General features: G+C 39.8%; 2 protein-coding genes across 3 annotated transcripts; both read left to right on the top strand.

Annotated features, from left to right (window-relative positions):
• The first annotated feature begins 135 nt into the window (after positions 1-135).
• Positions 136-7,143, top strand: LOC123618842 (olfactory receptor 7A10-like). 2 transcript variants are annotated; one of them, XM_074350029.1, is made up of 3 exons: positions 136-173; positions 5,578-5,603; positions 6,176-7,143. In XM_074350029.1, exons 1-3 carry the CDS (start codon positions 160-162, stop codon positions 7,141-7,143), a joined length of 1,008 nt encoding a protein of 335 aa, XP_074206130.1. In that variant the 5' UTR covers positions 136-159. The 2 variants fall into 2 exon arrangements, with proteins under 2 accessions (XP_074206130.1, XP_045377970.1); XM_045522014.2 differs by lacking the exons at positions 136-173; positions 5,578-5,603 and having other exon boundaries at positions 6,211-7,143.
• Positions 7,144-14,236: 7,093 nt separating this feature from the next.
• Positions 14,237-15,169, top strand: LOC105074568 (olfactory receptor-like protein OLF4). Its single transcript, XM_045522012.1, has one exon. It carries the CDS (start codon positions 14,237-14,239, stop codon positions 15,167-15,169), a length of 933 nt encoding a protein of 310 aa, XP_045377968.1.
• Positions 15,170-17,887: the final 2,718 nt, after the last annotated feature.

Below are 17,887 nucleotides of genomic sequence, written 5' to 3'. Positions count from 1 at the left end.
CTGAAGGTGGAATAGGAATTCTTATTCAGAGACGGCACAGGGGATCGCTTAAAGGGGAAGTTTCCGTACAAAAATTATGGATATTAATTTTTTGAATGCAAAATACCAATTGTAGACTTACAACAATGTTTGCAATGCCAATTTTTTGATAAACTCGTCATGTTATTTTTTTTGTTTCCTGGTAGTTGCTTCTACCACTTGGAACCAGGGAATGATACATGGACTACAGTTTTTCTGCACAAACCCATGTCCTTCCACATCTCCTAGTTACCTAGAAGGGAACCTCAAATTTCCTCTGAAAAAAAAAACCTGAAAGCTATCTGAACATCTCTTCCACAACAAAGGATAAAATGGCCACATCAAAGTGGTAGGAGAAACAGAGAAGTGGTCTCTCTAAAAACTCCACCCCTGGCATTGGTGGCCCACAAATGGGTAGGGTATCCCATCGACAGAGATTTCCCCTAAGGGACAATTGGTTTGTGTCTTACATCAGGCACACCAACCCTTGGGACCTGCACCAGAGAGACAAGTTATCAAAATCAACTTTGAAAACCAGTAAGACTTAAGTCCAGGAGACCCAAAAGTCAGTGAGAAAGGTAAAGTTCACTCTTAAAGAGCTCATGCACAGATTCACTCATCCCAGGACCTGGCACAAAAACAGCAATTTGAAAAGTGCCTAAACCCCACATTAAGGAGACTCATTATCTAATTAAAGCACTTGCTGGGCCTGCAGTGGTTTCTCTGAGTGCAGAGGCACAGACTGGCAGGCATCATTTTCATGCTCTCCAGTCACCTTACTAGTACTGCCACTGGCAGGTGCCATGACTGCACTCCCTCTTCCTTGCTAGTAGACATGACAGTGCCCTACCTCCATGCTTCCCCACATCCTTGTGCAGCCAGCTGGCTGGCTCCACCCTTGCAATCTCCTGTGTCACACTACAACTGGGGAGTTTGCCCCACTCCCACACTCTCTCACGTCAATGCTATGGCCACTGGGCTTGCCCAACTCATGGGCTTGCCTCTCCCATGACCCTGCAAGCTGGAGAGATCCCTCACCCATGACTATCCACAGGCCCACAGCAGCCATCAAGCTTGGCCTGGCTCTGGACTTCATCACAGCCCCACTGGAGCCAGAAGGCTTACATGCTCTTCCATGACCCTGATGCAGCCGGAGGCCCTCCCTGGTTCAGACAACCCTGCAGCCCCTCTGAAGTCAGTGGGCTTGCCCTACTCGTGTGCCCATCCACAGCCCCGCTGCAGGTGGGTTTGCCCCACCACCATATGCTCTTGCCCCACCCCAGCCCAGAAGGCGTATGACACGTGAAAGTGTAAGTCTCACTGGTAAAGGTAAATATATAATAAGGTGGTGGATAAACTACATATAAGCCAGTACAAATGGTAAAAGCTAAAGTAGTAAAAATAACTAACTATAATAATTAAAGGATATACAAAATAAATGTGTGAGAAGAGTAAAAATGTGGAGTTTTAGAATGTGTTCAAACTTCAGTTGTTAACAACATAAAATAGACTATTACAATTATAGACTGTTATATGTAAGCTTCATGGTAGCCCCAAGCAAAAACCTATAGTAGATATAGAAAAGATAATGAACAAGGATTCTAAACATAACAATAAAGAAAGTCATCAAACCACAAGAGAAGAAAGCAAAAGAAGAAGAAAGGAGCAGAGAGGAACTACAATGAAACAAGTAACAAAATGGCAATTAGCACATACCTATCAATCATTACTTTATATGTAAATGGACTAAATTCTCCCAGCAAAAGAAATAGATTGGCTAAATGGACTTTTTATAAAAAGACCCATCTATGTACTTCCTCCAAGAGACTCACTTTTGATATAAGGACACACAGACTGAAAGTAAATGAATGGAAAAATTTTTTCCATGCAAATGGAAACAAGAAGAAAGCTGGAGTAGGTATATCACATCAGAACAAGTAGCCTTGATGACAAAGACTGTAATAAAAGACAAAGAATGGCTTTACATAATGGTAAAAAGGGTCAATCCAAAAACAGGATTTAAAAATATATATGCATCCAGCATAAAAGCAACTGACTATATAAGCCAACTATTCCCAGAACAAAAGGGAGAAATAGACAGCAATACTGTATGTACTTATTGGTATTAAATTCCTAAATGTTATGGCAAAATCCTCATGAAAATAATGCATGTAATGCCCAGGGTTTGTTGCCAAAAGAACTCAGTTATCCCCCTTGTTGAATAGAAATTTTCTGGAGATTCAAGGGCTGTGTCCCCAGTACAAGTCAATGCTTTGATGATACAAGAGACCTAATCCAGACAGTTTTCCTCAGTCTTAGACTTGGACTAACTCAGAGCTGAGATAAGGTGCTAGGTGATTTAAAGATCTAGGAGGGAGGCAATTTCGCCAAGAAGGAGTGAAAAAAACAAAAGAGAACTAGATTCACTTGACTTCTACCCTTGCCCCTTGTGAATAGAGAATCATTAGGAAAAATTTCCTTCCTTTCAAAACAATTTTCCACAGGGGGATTATGTGCTTAGAAGTTGAAATAACAAGAGAGAAATGTGCTAATGAGCAGACAGAGGGAGCTATAAACACCTCCACATCTGCAGTCTCTCGGTGTGAGTAATATTGGGCTGGAAGTGTCTTCTTTATTCTTTCTTTCTTTGGAGTCCTAACTCTGGCTGGGGGACTTCACTCCATCCTGCTGTCTTGTCTGGGGAGAAGGTATTAATCCATCATCCACCGTTCAGGGAAGAATTCAGACTCCCACACGGAGACCTCCCTCTCAGAATTCCCATCCAGGTGAGTCCAACAACCCAGCTGACCGTGCATAAGAAGGTGAGAGAATGGAAACCAATTCAACTTAGCCCAGAGGCAAGACATTGCTGTTTTTGTTAGTTTGCTTGATTAACTAATTAATGTATTTCTATCAGGGGCCACATAATATTTCACAGTGTGGCTGTGCTACTCACACGTTTGATGATCATTCATATTCGCTATCATTAAATCGCTATTATAACAATGCTAGAAAAATATGTTGAGATTTTAAGTTCCAACTGTGGCTCAAATGGGGAAGGTGAGGGATTTTTCCCCTAGAAGACACTGAGCAATGTTCAGAGACATTTTTACTGTCACACTGGAGAGGGGTGGGTGGAGGTCTGGGGTGCTGTAAACATCATTCAGTGCACAGGACAGACCACACAACAGAGAATCATCCAGCCCAGAATGTCAATAGTACTGAGACTGAAAACCTGGGTTAAAGAATACAATTATTTGTAATATTTATAGCAATAACAATATATTCAAGTTGTTTTCCAGTCTTGTAACATATTATGTTTCTGCCAGCAAAATTAGGGTACAGCTTTTGCTACCAGTTTGAAGTTTCCAACCCCAACCAGTGCGACGGCTCTTTAAGTCTTTTTTCCTCCAGGCTTATGAATGTGAAAGATGTTTCTTGTTTTCTTAAATTACTGCTCAGTTTCCACAAACTTTACATATTTGATCACTGTATTAATTTGCCTATTATTATTATATGCCCATATATTATTTGCCCATTTTTCTACAATATTCAGCATTTCAAAAGATTTCTACAAATCATTGCTTCCCAATTGATCTTGGAGGATATTTTCTGACAGTAAAATTAAAAATTTTTATTTAAATATATCTATTTTCCTACCTCTGACTTTCTTGCTTTATTGGAGATTGTTTTGCCACCTGTAAATTGTATACATCGTGTTCTAGACATTCATCTAAAATGTGTTGCTTGTTGGTTACTCTTACACTGATGTTGTATTACCCCCGATTTTTTTGTAAGATGGGTAAACAAAGAGACCAATTTCATATTCTTCCAGATAAATAGCCATTTATGCCAGGTTTTTTAAACAATCCAGACTTTTCCAATTAAATGGAAACACACTTTGCTGTCTGGTAAAAGTTCATATCTACTGTGACCTAATTCCTGATCATTCAACAACAACAAAAATAGAACACCTGATATGTACCAGAAAGTTCTAGGTACATTACATGCTATCTTATCTTATGTCAAGGTCTTGACTAAGCTAAATATGAATTCATGTTGATATCATTAAATTGTTATTTTTATATTATATTTGAGTTAGTGTTTGATTCTTCATTCAGTTTTGCTCACTACAGTTTTTTGAAGCTACTCATTTTAACCTGTTGTCATTATTCTTGTCTTTAATTTTATAACTTTTCCTACTCTTAGATGAGTTTTTGTATAAGTGCACATATATTCACACACTTTTGTGAAAACTACGACAGTGATCAAAGCAGGTGAAGCCCCTGCCCTTCTGGAACATGCAGCCTGATAATGAGGACAGAGTACAATGAAATAAATGTGTTATGACATGACGTTTTCAGGCATAACCATATGAAGAAAGGGATTCAGCATAAAAGCACAGAATTCTCATGGTGTAGACAGGATTTATAGGGCATGGTCTGGGGAGAGCTATGCATGTTGCACGAAGTCCAGAACCAGGATTAGAGTGTGGGTTTGTCCAAAAAGCGATTAAAACCCAGAGCCCAAGAGCAACGAAGGAAAGACTTCACGTGAGAAAAGTGACAAAGGGGCCAACTTCATCCCCTACTGGACCATATAAAAACTGATTGGTTAAATAACTATGGGATAGGCACAGGGGAAAAGTCTTCTATTGCTTGATACCAGAAATGCCCAACTTTTGTTACACGTTATATATTTTCTTTTGGAAAGTGTTGATTTATCCCTCTGTTCATTCTCTCTTGGGTGTTACATTATGTAAAGTGTTTGACACCATAAAAATACCACTACTTTTGTCTGTTGGACAAACTTCTTTTTGTTCTCTTATTATTTTTGTTGGACATAAAGCAAATGTAATCAGGGTTGGAAAGCTGCCGGAATCAGGGGAGATTCCTCTTCCTTACAGCCTCTCAGGGACCAATTGAGCTTATTAGATCTTTATTCCCCACATCATTCCTCCTCTCTCTCTCTCTTATTCTCTCTCTCTCCCTCTCCTCCCAACCCCAATATACTGAGCAGATTTTTTAAATGTTCGTTTTAATACACACCAGAAAAAGGCCATCTCATTTGGAGCTCCGGTTTTACTTGTCCAAGGGATGCTTAAGAATTGGGATTACCGGGAACCTTTTCTACATTACACAGGGGGAAGATCATTGATTGAGTCCACTTGGGTTTATGCATTCCTGGTGTGATCAGTAAGGCTGGGGCTGAGAAGGACATGGAAGTGACATAGTGCAGGAGGCCATACTGTGCTCTGTGTGTATTTGTTACTTGTGGGGTGTGAGCAGTTCTCTGAACAGGGGTACCAGGTCTCGTATTTTCCAAGGTGACTCTAACAATCCCCGGGCCAGAACTCAGTCAAGGGAGGTGCTAAGCAGGGGGTCTGTTTCAATTCATGGGACACCTTTGCAACAATATTAATAAACTGTAAGATTTACTAAGGACATGGAAGTCGCTGTGCCTTGGGTTTCAGCAGTAGTGCAGAGGCCACTTCCCGCCTCAGCTTGTGTGATATCATCTCTCATCACTCTTTCTCATGTTCATTCACCTTGTGACTGGCTTCACTTTTTTTTTTTTTTTTTTTTGACTTGAGCATTTGAAATAAGCACCTTCCTCAAGGCCTTTGCACTGGCACTGCCTCTGCCAGGCATACACTTCCTCACATAACCTGCGTCTCCCTCCCTCTCTTGCTTGTGGTCACTGTTCAAACATCACCTTGTTTGCAGGTCATGCCTGGATATCCATTAAAAATAGAATGCCCTGTTGACCTTCTCCTATATACTTGCCTTACCCTTTCTACATACCATCTGTCACTAACTAAAATGTTATGATTTTCTTATTTGCTTATATTTTCTTTCTCCACCATTGAATGGTAGGGCCCTATTTTGTTTTTCAGCAATAACTTAATTGCCTAGACTGCCTCAGTTTATATTCCTGAAATGCATGAAACTTTTCTAATGAAAACTATAGAATACATTACCCCTTAGGGAAGGAGTTGATTGGGACAAAAATTTTGTATCAGCGATGACAAAGGGGAATCTCCTAAAGTAGATGATATTCATACACAAAATATTTCATTTAATTTCACAACTGCAAAATATAAGTCATAGCATTTCAAACATGTGAGTAAAGCACATGGCTGTGAAAATTAGTCATGTTATTTTCCTCTTTCCTAGAAGTCACCTCTACCACATGAAACCAGGCAATGATACACGACTTTCAGAATTTCTTCTTCTCGGAATTTCAGAGAAAACAGAACTGCAGCCCATCATATTTGGGCTTTTCCTCTCCATGTACCTGATCACTGTGTTTGGAAACCTGCTCATCATCTTGGCCATCACGTCAAACTTCCACCTCCACACACCCATGTACTTCTTCCTCTCCAACCTGTCCTTTGTAGACATCTGTTTCACCTCCACCACCATCCCAAAGATGCTGTGGAACATCCAGACCCAGAGCAAAGTCATCACCTATGAAGGCTGCATCACTCAGATTTATTTTCTCATACTCTTTGCAGTGCTGGACATCTTCCTCCTGACCGTGATGGCCTATGACCGGTTTGTGGCCATCTGTCACCCCCTTCACTACATGGTCATCATGAACCCCTGGTTCTATAGGCTGCTGGTTCTGATGTCCTGGATCTTGAGTGTCCTGAATTCCTCTTTACACAGCTTGATGATGTTGCGACTGTCCTTCTGCACACACTTGGACATCCCACACTTTTTCTGTGAACTCAATCAAATGATCCAACTTGCCTGCTCTGACACCTTTCTCAACAACATGGTGATGTACTTTGCAGCTGTCCTGGTGGCTGGTGGTCCTTTTGCTGGTATCATGTACTCTTACTCTAAAATAGTTTCTTGCATACGTAGGATCTCATCAGCTCAGGGGAAGTATAAAGCATTTTACACCTGTGCGTCTCACCTCTCCGTTGTCTCCTTATTTTATTGCACGATGCTAGGAGTGTACCTTAGCTCTGCTGCTACCCACAGCGCACACTCAAGTGCAACAGCCTCAGTGATGTACAGCGTGGTCACACCCTTGCTGAACCCCTTCATCTACAGTCTGAGGAACAAAGACATGAAGAGGGCTCTGAAAACGCTGTTCGTGAAGGGAACTGTATAAGGGCCAAACGTCACCCAAGGGATGGAAAACCCGTGACTGAAGTGTTCAAAGCCGCAGAGAGGGCAGTTGTGACTATCTGATCAGACAGTGGAAGTAGAACTTGCTCTTTTTAAAAAATTAAATTCCTGGAATTTCCATTTCTGTGACTGTAACTTCTCTCTTCAGTTTACGGGACTCTCTTTAGTAAGCCTTCTGCTGCCTCTGACACACAACGGCTTCTCCTTGTCTTATTCCTACTTTCCCAAATTTACTTCAACCATGTATCAGAAATATTTGGAAACTCCTGTTTACCTAATGTGACGACATGGATTTCTGTTTTTAAGAATAACTTCTCAAATCACATAGGTCATACCAAATATTTTTTTCATTAGTTTTTGAAAAGAACTGTTGAGTTGTAGTAATCCTATTTTTTAAAAACCCCATATATTTGAAGACTGAGGCAATCTGTGTAATTTTATACCAGGGGAAAATCTGAGGCATTATTTTCACTACTATATCCAGCATTCCTTTGTACATCACTACCTTAACTGCTCCTTCTCACCGTTTGGACTGTAACATACTACTGTGATTTACAGGGGCCATTGCTTCTTATTCTCCTCATTGGGATCGTGTTCTTTCTTAGCTTAGTGTCCGCAAGGCCTGCCTTACCCACTCTCAAAATGATTATCAGATACACGTCTGCAAGAGGAGTCCCCATTAAGAGACAAACTTTAATAAATAGATTCACCTAAGATGACCTTAGAATCACAGATGACCTTCAACATGAAGCTAAATTGTAACTGATACATTGTATTACTATGCCAAATATTGATTTTCCATGCTGTATATTTACTGGAGGATGGAGGATAGATGTCCATGTGTAAGGAGAGCTTCATACATATTAGTGAAAGATTGTTTGCCTTTTTTCTAATTTTTATTGAGTTATCTTCCTGTTTCTGCTTGAAAACTTCCACTTCTACCTATAAAATGACTCCTTTCATTGCTCTAATGGAAGTATAGCCCCCTGTCTACACTTTTGTCGTAACCAGGAGCGGAATGGTGAATGATCATTACCATTATCTTCCATTAAACAGCTCTGTTAATGCTCACGATCAAAAAATGACTCAGAGACCTTGAATTCCTGTCCAGTCATGTAAATCAGCATCACCAATTTTTCTGCACAAACATACACGTCCCTCGACCTCTTCCGTTTACCTGGAAGTGAACGCCAATGAGAGCATTCAAATACAGCTTTCTGAAATAAACTCAACCAACAGAGTGACCATGAAAGCTCTTTCCAGATGCAGGAAGAGATGCCAAAAATAATCAGTGGTAATTATGACTGTCCTCATTCTGTTCACTTTGGTTTTTGTATCAGTTAGCTGTCTCTGCTTAGCAAGTCATCCTAAAAGCAAATGATTTAATATGATGCCTTTATTACCAAATGAGATTGCAAGGTGGGGAGTAGTTCTGAGCTCCGCTGAGCTCCTAACGAGGGGACACTCAGCTATGAAACCCTACATTGTTTCTCTAAGGCTCATCCGTGATGTGCGTGGCAGGTGCCCTTCCCACTTGATCCACTGTGATCCGTTTACTCTATTTCTCTGTCTAGTTTCATCTTCTATTTTACAGAAAAAGAGTGCCAAGTTAGAATTCCTTTAATTTGCTTCTACTATTTCTACGACATTTTTCTTTCTCCTCACTTAGAAGAGATATCTCCTGTCACTGCTCAGTGTGAATCAGCTGTGTTCTAGATCCTACTCTGACCAATGCACCCTTAGACTTCAAAGTGATTCACTGGAAAATAATTACATACTATACACACACATTTTCAAATGATGAATCAAATGAACTGTACAAAAATTACACTCCATACTGCATGTTCCCTTGTGTGTATAATTCAAGAAAGTGCACAGTAACTCTAAAGGCTTCTTAATGCAATTGTGGAAACTTTAATCTCCCTGAACCTCAATCCTCATTTTGTAGGTAATGTGGAATAATAAACACAACTCCCGAGGAATGCTGCAAGAAATAATAGAAATGAGTGGATGTATTTTGTGGAATCCAAAGAAAACGTTCAGATGTAAAGTTGTGTGCATTCACATGTGTGTGCTTATCTGTACACACATTTCTTTCAAATCAGCATACTCATAACTACATATGTACACACACAGATGCACTTATGGTTCTATCTTTTATGTAGGAAGAAAACTTGAGAGAACATTGGAGAGGATACAAGCGAAGAACATGAATATTTGAAAACAATAGGGGAGCTTTGGCACACATCAGGTGCACCAGCTTATCTGGCAGCGGTCCAGGGGACACCCTGTGAGTCCCTGACTCTGGAGGCCAAGGGGACTGGCATTCCTAACTGGATCACAAAAATCAGAAAAACAGTTGTTTCCAGACTCCCATCCCCAGGGCACTGCACAGGCAGCAGACTGAATCACACTCCAGTCTTCTTGAGTAAAAGAGGCCTGTTTGCTTGTCCAGGAACGTTGGCCTGAGGGGCAGGCTTCTGGCCTGGCGTGTTCCTCCTAAAGGCCTAAGGAGGTGATCTCAGGGAACAGAGGTTGCTGGGTGCAGTCTTTGCACCCTCCTCTGCCTCGCTCCAGCTTGCTGGTACCTCCCACAAAGGCGCTTACGCCCTTCGTCGGCCCTCTTGATTTTCGCAGCTGCTTCCAGGTCCTGGTCCATCCTTACATCACCTGGCTCAGTACGACAGTGGGGCTTCTATTCAGAGGCCCCACAGGACTATAACCAAAGGAGGAAGAGTTCTTAAACAGCGACCACCTTCAGGGCACAGCAAGACATAACTGACCCAGAAGCTCAGTTTTCCAGTGAAATAGGCTTATGCCCTTATCATCATCCCTGCAGCCTCAGGGGCAGGCTTCTAGCTGAGCACACATCAGTGCGCTGACTGTAAATATTTCCAGATACCTTGGAAGGTGGCCATTTTCCTCACACCCTCCTTTACTGTGCTCCAGGATGCCTCTGTACCTTGGAGTGTGCACAATGATTGAAGTCGTTTGCGTTACACCTGAAACTAAAATTATGTCATGTATGAAATTCACCTCAACTTGTAAAGTGATGTGTGCAGAGCTGAGTTTTCCCAAAAAACTCATGAGAGAATCTATTTCCTTTCCAATTTCCAATTGTATTTCTGGCCATCTGCATACCTTGGCTTCTGGCCCTTTTTCCATCTTCAAAATCTCTCTAACACCAAATCTTTTGTGTCCCTCATCAGCAGGTAGAGGACCGCTGTGGTTACTTTAGTGCCACTTAGATAATCATGGCTAATATTTTTATCTAAAAGTCAGCTGATTAGCAACCCTGTTCAAGCTGCAACCTCAGTCCTTCCTGGTTTAAAATAAAAGTAACATATTCTGGTGGTTGAGATTCGTATGTTGGAGGACCTATTCTGTCTGTTATAAAATCTTTCTCAGGTATGTTTCGTTTTGAGTCATTCAAGGACTGTCATACAAAGAAGTAAACACAGAATTTACCGGAGCCTCTGGAATTAATGAATGTGCTCTTCCTTGAAACTTCTATGCAAAGGAGGTGTTTGGTGCAGAAGACCTTAACCACCTGCCCCTAACTCTATCACAGGATCCAGCCTTGCTGCTCAGAGTGGTCCACTGACAGGGACCTGCAGCATCCGTATCACCCAGGAGCTTGTTAGAAATACAGAACCTCTGGGCTCACCCAGACCTGCTGATTCAGATTCTGCATTTGTGGTAGGATTTTTGTTGAGCCACAGAGACACTGAAGTGGAAGAAATGTTGGTGTAGAATAGGTTTCCTTGTCCTTTACTGTCGACATTTGGGCAGATAATGGTTGTGGGTGCTTTCCTGCAGATTATAGGCAGCATCGCGTTAGATAAGCCAAGCATTCTTTAGGGGGAAAAAACATTTCTGTTTGAAAACCAGTGGCTTCCATTTTGAGAACTAGAAGCATCCTGACAGAATGCAATCAAAGCCCATCGTGTTCTCAGATACTAACTTTGGGTAGATCACTAAACCTCTTGAAGCCCCATTTCTACAATCGATAATGGAGTTCCTGAAGGTACTTCCTCATGGATAAGACGTTTATAAAAAGTAAAACAAACAATCCCTATGAGGTGCGAAGCCCATGTTTTAGTACAGAAAACACCTAAATATATCTCTTGTTAAATGTAAACAAACATTTAATAATGAAGGACTAAATGACAGCTCTAAACCAGAGACATAATTATAAAATTCCTAATTTCTTATTTGTTATGGCAAAAGTTTCACGCTGACAATGCATGCAGTGCCCATTGTTTATTATCAAAAGAACTCAATTCTCTTGTTTAAAAAGAAGAATTAAAATTGTCCAGACGTGCAGGGGCTGTGTCCCCACCATAAGTCAATACTTTGAATATACAAGAGACCTAATCCAGACAGGTTCCTCAGTCTTCGACTTGAGGAAAACTACCTCAGAGTTCAGACTGGGTGATAGGAGACGTAGAGACCTGAAAGGGAGGCAATTTCGTGGGGAAGGAGTAAAAAGAGTAAAGACCTGGATTCATTTTACCTTACCCTGGTCTCTTGTGAGCAGAGAATCATTAGGAAAAATTTTCTTCATTCCAGAAGAGTTTCCCACAAGGGAGTTACGTCTTAGAGGTTGAAAAAACAAGAAAGAAATGTGCCTAATGAGCAGATATAAGGAGCTATAAATATCTCTACGTCTACAGTCTCTCAGCCGGTGTAAACTTGGGCTGGAAGGGGCACAGATCTGATTTTTCATTGGTTGGTTGGTTCTCCTAATTCTGGCTGGGGGACTGATGTTTCATTCCTTCCTGCTGCCTTGTCTGAGGACAGAGCCTTAGTCTCCATCATCAGCCATCCAGGGAAGAATCCAGACTCCCCCCTCACAGACCTTCCTCTCCGAGTTCCCATCCAGGGAGGTCCAGTAACCCACTTGACTGCGTGAGAAGGTCAGAGAAGAAGGAAGCCAAGAACATTTACCAATCATTACCTGAGGGCCAGTTCATCTCAGCCCAGAGGCAAGAGTTTGTTGTTTGTTCATCTGCTTGATTAATTAACTGTTTTTATTTCAGTGGTTACATATTTTACAGTGTAACTGTGCTATTCTCACTTTTGATTGTCTTTCCTATTATTTATCGTTAAATTGCTGTCATGTCAATGCTAGAAACATATGTTGATTGTTAAATTCAATCTGCGGTTCTAATCAGGGGGTAGTTTTCTCCCAGGGGATACACTGAGCAGTGCCCAGGGACATTTTTGTCTCCACACTGGAGTTGGGTGAGTGGCGACCACGGATGCTGTAAATATCCTTCAATATACAGCACAGAGCATGCAACAGAAAATGATCTGGTCCAGGAAATCAATAGTATTAAGACTGAGAAAACCTAGGTTAAAGAATAAAGTTTTTTGTATTTATTTATAGCTGTCTTTGGGTGGTTTTCCAATCTTGTTAACACTTTCTGTTTCTGCCAGCAAAATTAGAGCACAGCTTTTGCTACCAGTTTAAAAGTTCCAACCAGTATGACTGCTCTTTAGGTCTTTTTCCCAGGCTGATGGGCGTGAAAGGCATTCCTTTGTTTCTTAAACTATTCCTCAGTTTCAGCAAACTTTACATAGTTGGTCACCATTTTCATTTGCCTATTATTATTATATGCCCATATATTATTTGCCCATTTTTGCACACTTTTCAGCATTTCAAAATATTTCTACAGATCATTGTTTCTCAATTGACTTTGGAGGATATTTTTTTGACCAAAAATTTTTTTAATTTATTTAGATATATCTATCTTCTTGCTCCTCAGTTTCTTGCTTTATTGGAGGTGGTTTTGCCACCTCTAAATTGTATGTGTGGTTCTCTAGATGTCCATCTAAAATGCATTGGTTGCTCTTACATTAAGGGTGTATGTAATCCCTGTTTTTTGTATGATGTTGGAGGGAGAGGACCAATTTCATATTCTCCCAGAGAGATAGCCACTTAAAAATCCACACTTTTCCACCTAAATTGAAATATAATCTTGCCATGTTGTAAATGTCAACACATATTGACCAAAGTATTGATTCATTCAACAGTAATGACTGAAAGCATTCTAGCAATATTATAATTTTATTTTATTGAAGTCTTTGAAATTTTAATTATTAATCTCTGTTGATATCATTAAATTTCCATTCTTAGTGTAATCCATAAGGCTGGAACCTAGAATCACATGGAAATAATACAACACAGGAGGCCATGGGGTGTGTGTGTGTGAGAGAGAGAGAGAGAGAGAGAGAGAGAGAGAGAGGGACTTGCGGGGTTGAGCAGTTGTCAGAACAGGGGTATGAGGTCTTGTGCATTCCAAGGGACTCTTACAATCCTGGGGCCAGGACTCAGTCAAGGGAGATACTAAGCAGGGGGTCTGTTTCAATTCATGGGACACCTCTGCAACAAGATTAATAAAGTGTAAGATTTAGTACAGACGTGGAAGTCCCTGTGTCCTGGGTTTCAGGAGTAGGAGAGAGGCCACTTCCCGCTTCAACGTGCATGACATCATCTCTCATCAATCTTTCTCATGTTTATTCACCTCGCGACACTGGCTTCACTTTTTTTGACTTGAATGTTTGAAACAAGCACCTTCCTCGGGGACTTTGTGCCGACCATTCCCTCTGCTGGGCACATATGTCCCCACATAAACTCAGTCTCTCCTTTATATCTCCTCTCTATTTCTTCATACCACCGGTCAGCATGGGATGTTATATAATTTTACTATTTGTTTATATAGTCTTATTATATATACGATTGAATGGTAGGGACTTTGTTCTTCAGCACCCATTGCCTCGATATGCTTAAAACATGATCAGGCCTCATATTACATTCCTGAATTACATGAAGAAATTCTCATTAAAACTGTCAAACACATGTCCCTTAGGGAAAAAACTAACTGGGACAAAAATTCCAGATCAGAAGGGGTACAAAGATCCCTTATATGGGATCATATCCATACACAAAACATTAAAATTAATTTTGGCAGCAAAATATAAATTGTAGCATTTCTAATATTTGAGTAATGCACATTTGTGCAGAAATTAGCCATGTTATATCCTTCTTTTCCAGAGGTCACTTTCATTGCATGCAAACAGACAATGCTACACGAATTTCAGAATTTCTTCTTCTCGGATTTTCAGAGGAGCCAGCATTGCAGCCCCTCATATTGGGGCTTTTCCTCTCCATGTACCTGATCACTGTGTTTGGAAACCTGCTCATCATCTTGGCCATCACGTCAAACTTCCACCTCCACACACCCATGTACTTCTTCCTCTCCAACCTGTCCTTTGTAGACATCTGTTTCACCTCCACCACCATCCCAAAGATGCTGTGGAACATCCAGACCCAGAGCAAAGTCATCACCTATGAAGGCTGCATCACTCAGATTTATTTTCTCATACTCTTTGCAGTGCTGGACATCTTCCTCCTGACCGTGATGGCCTATGACCGGTTTGTGGCCATCTGTCACCCCCTTCACTACATGGTCATCATGAATCCCCGGCTCTGTGGACTGCTGGTTCTGGTGTCCTGGATCATGTGTCTCCTGAATTCTTTGTTACAAAGCTTAATGGTGTTACGATTGTCCTTCTGCACAAACTTGGAAATCCCACACTTTTTCTGTGAACTCAATCAAATGATCCAACTTGCCTGTTCTGACACCTTTCTTAACAACATGGTGATGTACTTTGCAGCTGTCCTGCTGGGTGGTGGTCCTTTTGCTGGTATCATGTACTCTTACTCTAAAATAGTTTCTTGCATACGTAGGATCTCATCAGCTCAGGGGAAGTATAAAGCATTTTCTACCTGTGCTTCTCATCTCTCCATTGTCTCCTTATTTTATTGCACGATGCTAGGAGTGTACCTTAGCTCTGCTGCTACCCACAGTGCACACTCAAGTGCAACAGCCTCAGTGATGTACAGCGTGGTCACACCCTTGCTGAACCCCTTCATCTACAGTCTGAGGAACAAAGACATGAAGAGGGCTCTGAAAGCACTGTTTGTGAAGGGAACTGTATAAGGGCCATGTCCTAAAACCAAGAAAGCACCCATTATTGCGAGGTCAGAGCTTCAGAATTAGAAATTGTCATTTTTTGATCAGAATATGGAAGGACAATTTGCTGTTTTTAATTATTTTCTGGAATTTCTATTTCTTTGAACTCAAACTCAACTTCTCTATTCAATTTATGTTAACTCATTTTATTAAGCTCTCTGCTGTCTCTGATATCCATCAGATGTTCCTTTTTTTAATTCTTACTTTCCGAAATTTATTTCAACAATGATTCAGAAATACTTGATATATGTGTTGCCAAAGCCAGTACTGAATCAGAAATATTTGGAAATTCCACTTTACCTTAATGAAACAACATGGATTTTTTAAAAATACTTTTTCTCAAATTGCATATATCATACCAAATAGTTTTCTTTCCTTTTACTAAAATAATTCCCAAATCAACAAAATGATTTTACTAAAACTATTCCTATCAAAAAAAGTACACTTGATGACCAAAACATTTTACATAAATTTTATAATAGAGGAAAATCTGAGATACAATATTCACTTTTGTACCTAATTTTCCTTTGCACATTACTATCATAACTGCTTTTTCTGATATTTTGGACTGTAACTCACTACTGTGATTTATAGCAAGTCATTGATTTTTGTTTTGTTTTTCATATTCCAAATGAAAATGAGATTCCACATGTAAGAGAGTCTTTCTCTGTCTGACATATTTCACTTAGCATAATACGTTCTGCATCCATCCATGTTGCCTCAAAGATCAAGATTTAATTTTTTTAAAGGCTGTTACTCCATTGTATATATCATGTATATATCATGCTTTTATTATCCATTCATCTATTGATGGACACTTAGGTTGCTTCCATATCTTGGTTATTGTAAATCATGCTGCAATGAACACTGATGTGCAGATATCTTTCTGATTTAGTTTTTTTGTTGTTGTTGTTGTTTTCTTTTGGCAGATACCCTGAAGTGAAATTGCTGAATCATATGGAAATTCTATTTTTAATATTTTGTGGAACCTCCATACTGTTTTCCATAATGGCTGCATCAAGTTACAATCCCACCAACCGTGCGCAAATGTTCCCTTTTCTCCATATTCACACCAACACTTGTTATTTCTTATCTTTTTGGTGATAGTCATTCTGACAGATATGAAGGAGTATCTCTTTGTGGTTTTGATTTTCATTTACCTAATGATTAGTGCTGTTGAAAATCTTTTCATTTGTATGTTGGCCAACATTATGTCTTCTTTGGAAAAGGCCTGTTCAGATCTTCTGCCCATTTTTTAATTGGGTTGGGGTTTTTCTTGATGCTAAGTTTATAAGCTCTTTGTATATTTTGGATATTAATGCTTTGTTGAACATACCATTTGCAATTATCTTCTCTCATTCAGTAGGTTGTCTTTTCATTTAGTTGATAGTTTTCTTCACTGTGCAAAGATTTTCAGTTTCATGTTGTCCTACTTGTTTGTTATTGCTTTTGTTTGCCTTGCCTGAGAAGACAGATCAAAAAAATATACATATATTTTTGATAGTGGGGCAATATCCAGCACCAACTGCTAAGAGAGGGCTAGGACACCTCATGGGCACCCAGAAGTACCTGCCTCCCCCACAGATATCCAGTGCACATTTGTGCACATGGCCCTCCAGAATAGAGAGGAAATAAAAATAGAAATTAAAGAAAACAATAAAAGGGTCAATAAAAGAAAGATTTTGGAAAGATAAACAAAACTGATAAATCTTTAGCCAGGCTCACCAACGAGAATAGAGAGAGGACAGAAATCATAAAAGTAAGAATTTAAAGAGGAAAAATAACACCTAATACCACAGAGATACAAACAAACAAACAAACAAACAAAAAATAGAATACTATGAACGGTTGTATGCCAACAAATAGAACAGCCAAGAAAACAATGAACAAAGGTCTATAAACAAACAACATGCAAAGACTGAATCAAGAAGAAACAGACAATTTGAACAGATAAATCACTAGGAGTAAAACTGAATTTGTAATTAAAAAACAAGAATTCCCAGCAACAAAACTCCAGGACTGCACAGCTTCACAGGGGAATTCTACTTAACATCTAAAGAAGGACTAATATCTATCCTTCTCAAACTATTGCAAAAAATTCATTCTACAAGGCCAACATTACCCTGATACCAAAACCAGACAAAGACAGCATAAAGAAAGAAAGTTCTAGGCTAAAATCTTTGATGAACGTAGATCAAAAAATCCTTGACAAAAAAATCCTCAACAAAATATTAGCAAACTGAATCCAACACTATATGAAAAGAATCATATACCATGATCAATTGGATTTATTCCGATATCACAAAGATGGTTCAACATTTACAAATTACAAAGTGATATACCCCTTTAACAAAAGGAAGGATAAAAATCACATGATCATTTCAACAGACGCAGAAAAAGCATTTGACAAAATTCAACATTCATCTATGATAACACTCTCATCAAAGTTGGTGTTGAAGGAACATATCTCAACATCGTAAAGGCCATTTTTGACAAACACGGTCAACATCATACTCAACAATGAAAACCTGAAAAGTTTTTCTCTAAACTCTGGAGCGAGACAAGGATGACCACTCTTGCCACTTTTATTTAACATAATATCGGAAGTCCTAGCCACAGGAATCAGGCAAGAAAAAGAAATAAAAGGCATACAAATTGAAATGGAAGAGGTAAAGGTGTCACTAT

Source organism: Camelus bactrianus, chromosome 22 (assembly GCF_048773025.1).
Source record: "Camelus bactrianus isolate YW-2024 breed Bactrian camel chromosome 22, ASM4877302v1, whole genome shotgun sequence".
Classification (NCBI taxonomy): domain Eukaryota; kingdom Metazoa; phylum Chordata; class Mammalia; order Artiodactyla; family Camelidae; genus Camelus; species Camelus bactrianus.
This window is presented reverse-complemented; position numbering and strand designations above follow the sequence as displayed.

What these genes read in the sequence shown, in the direction of transcription:
- LOC123618842 (XM_074350029.1), top strand. An exon ending in TTTTTTTTTTTTTTTTTTTT is followed by an intron (nt 5,604 to 6,175) that starts GACTTGAGCATT and finishes AAATTAGTCATG; the next exon opens with TTATTTTCCTCTTTCCTAGA.
- LOC105074568 (XM_045522012.1), top strand. Translation starts at nt 14,237, where the DNA reads ATGCAAACAGACAATGCTACACGAATTTCAGAATTTCTTCTTCTCGGA.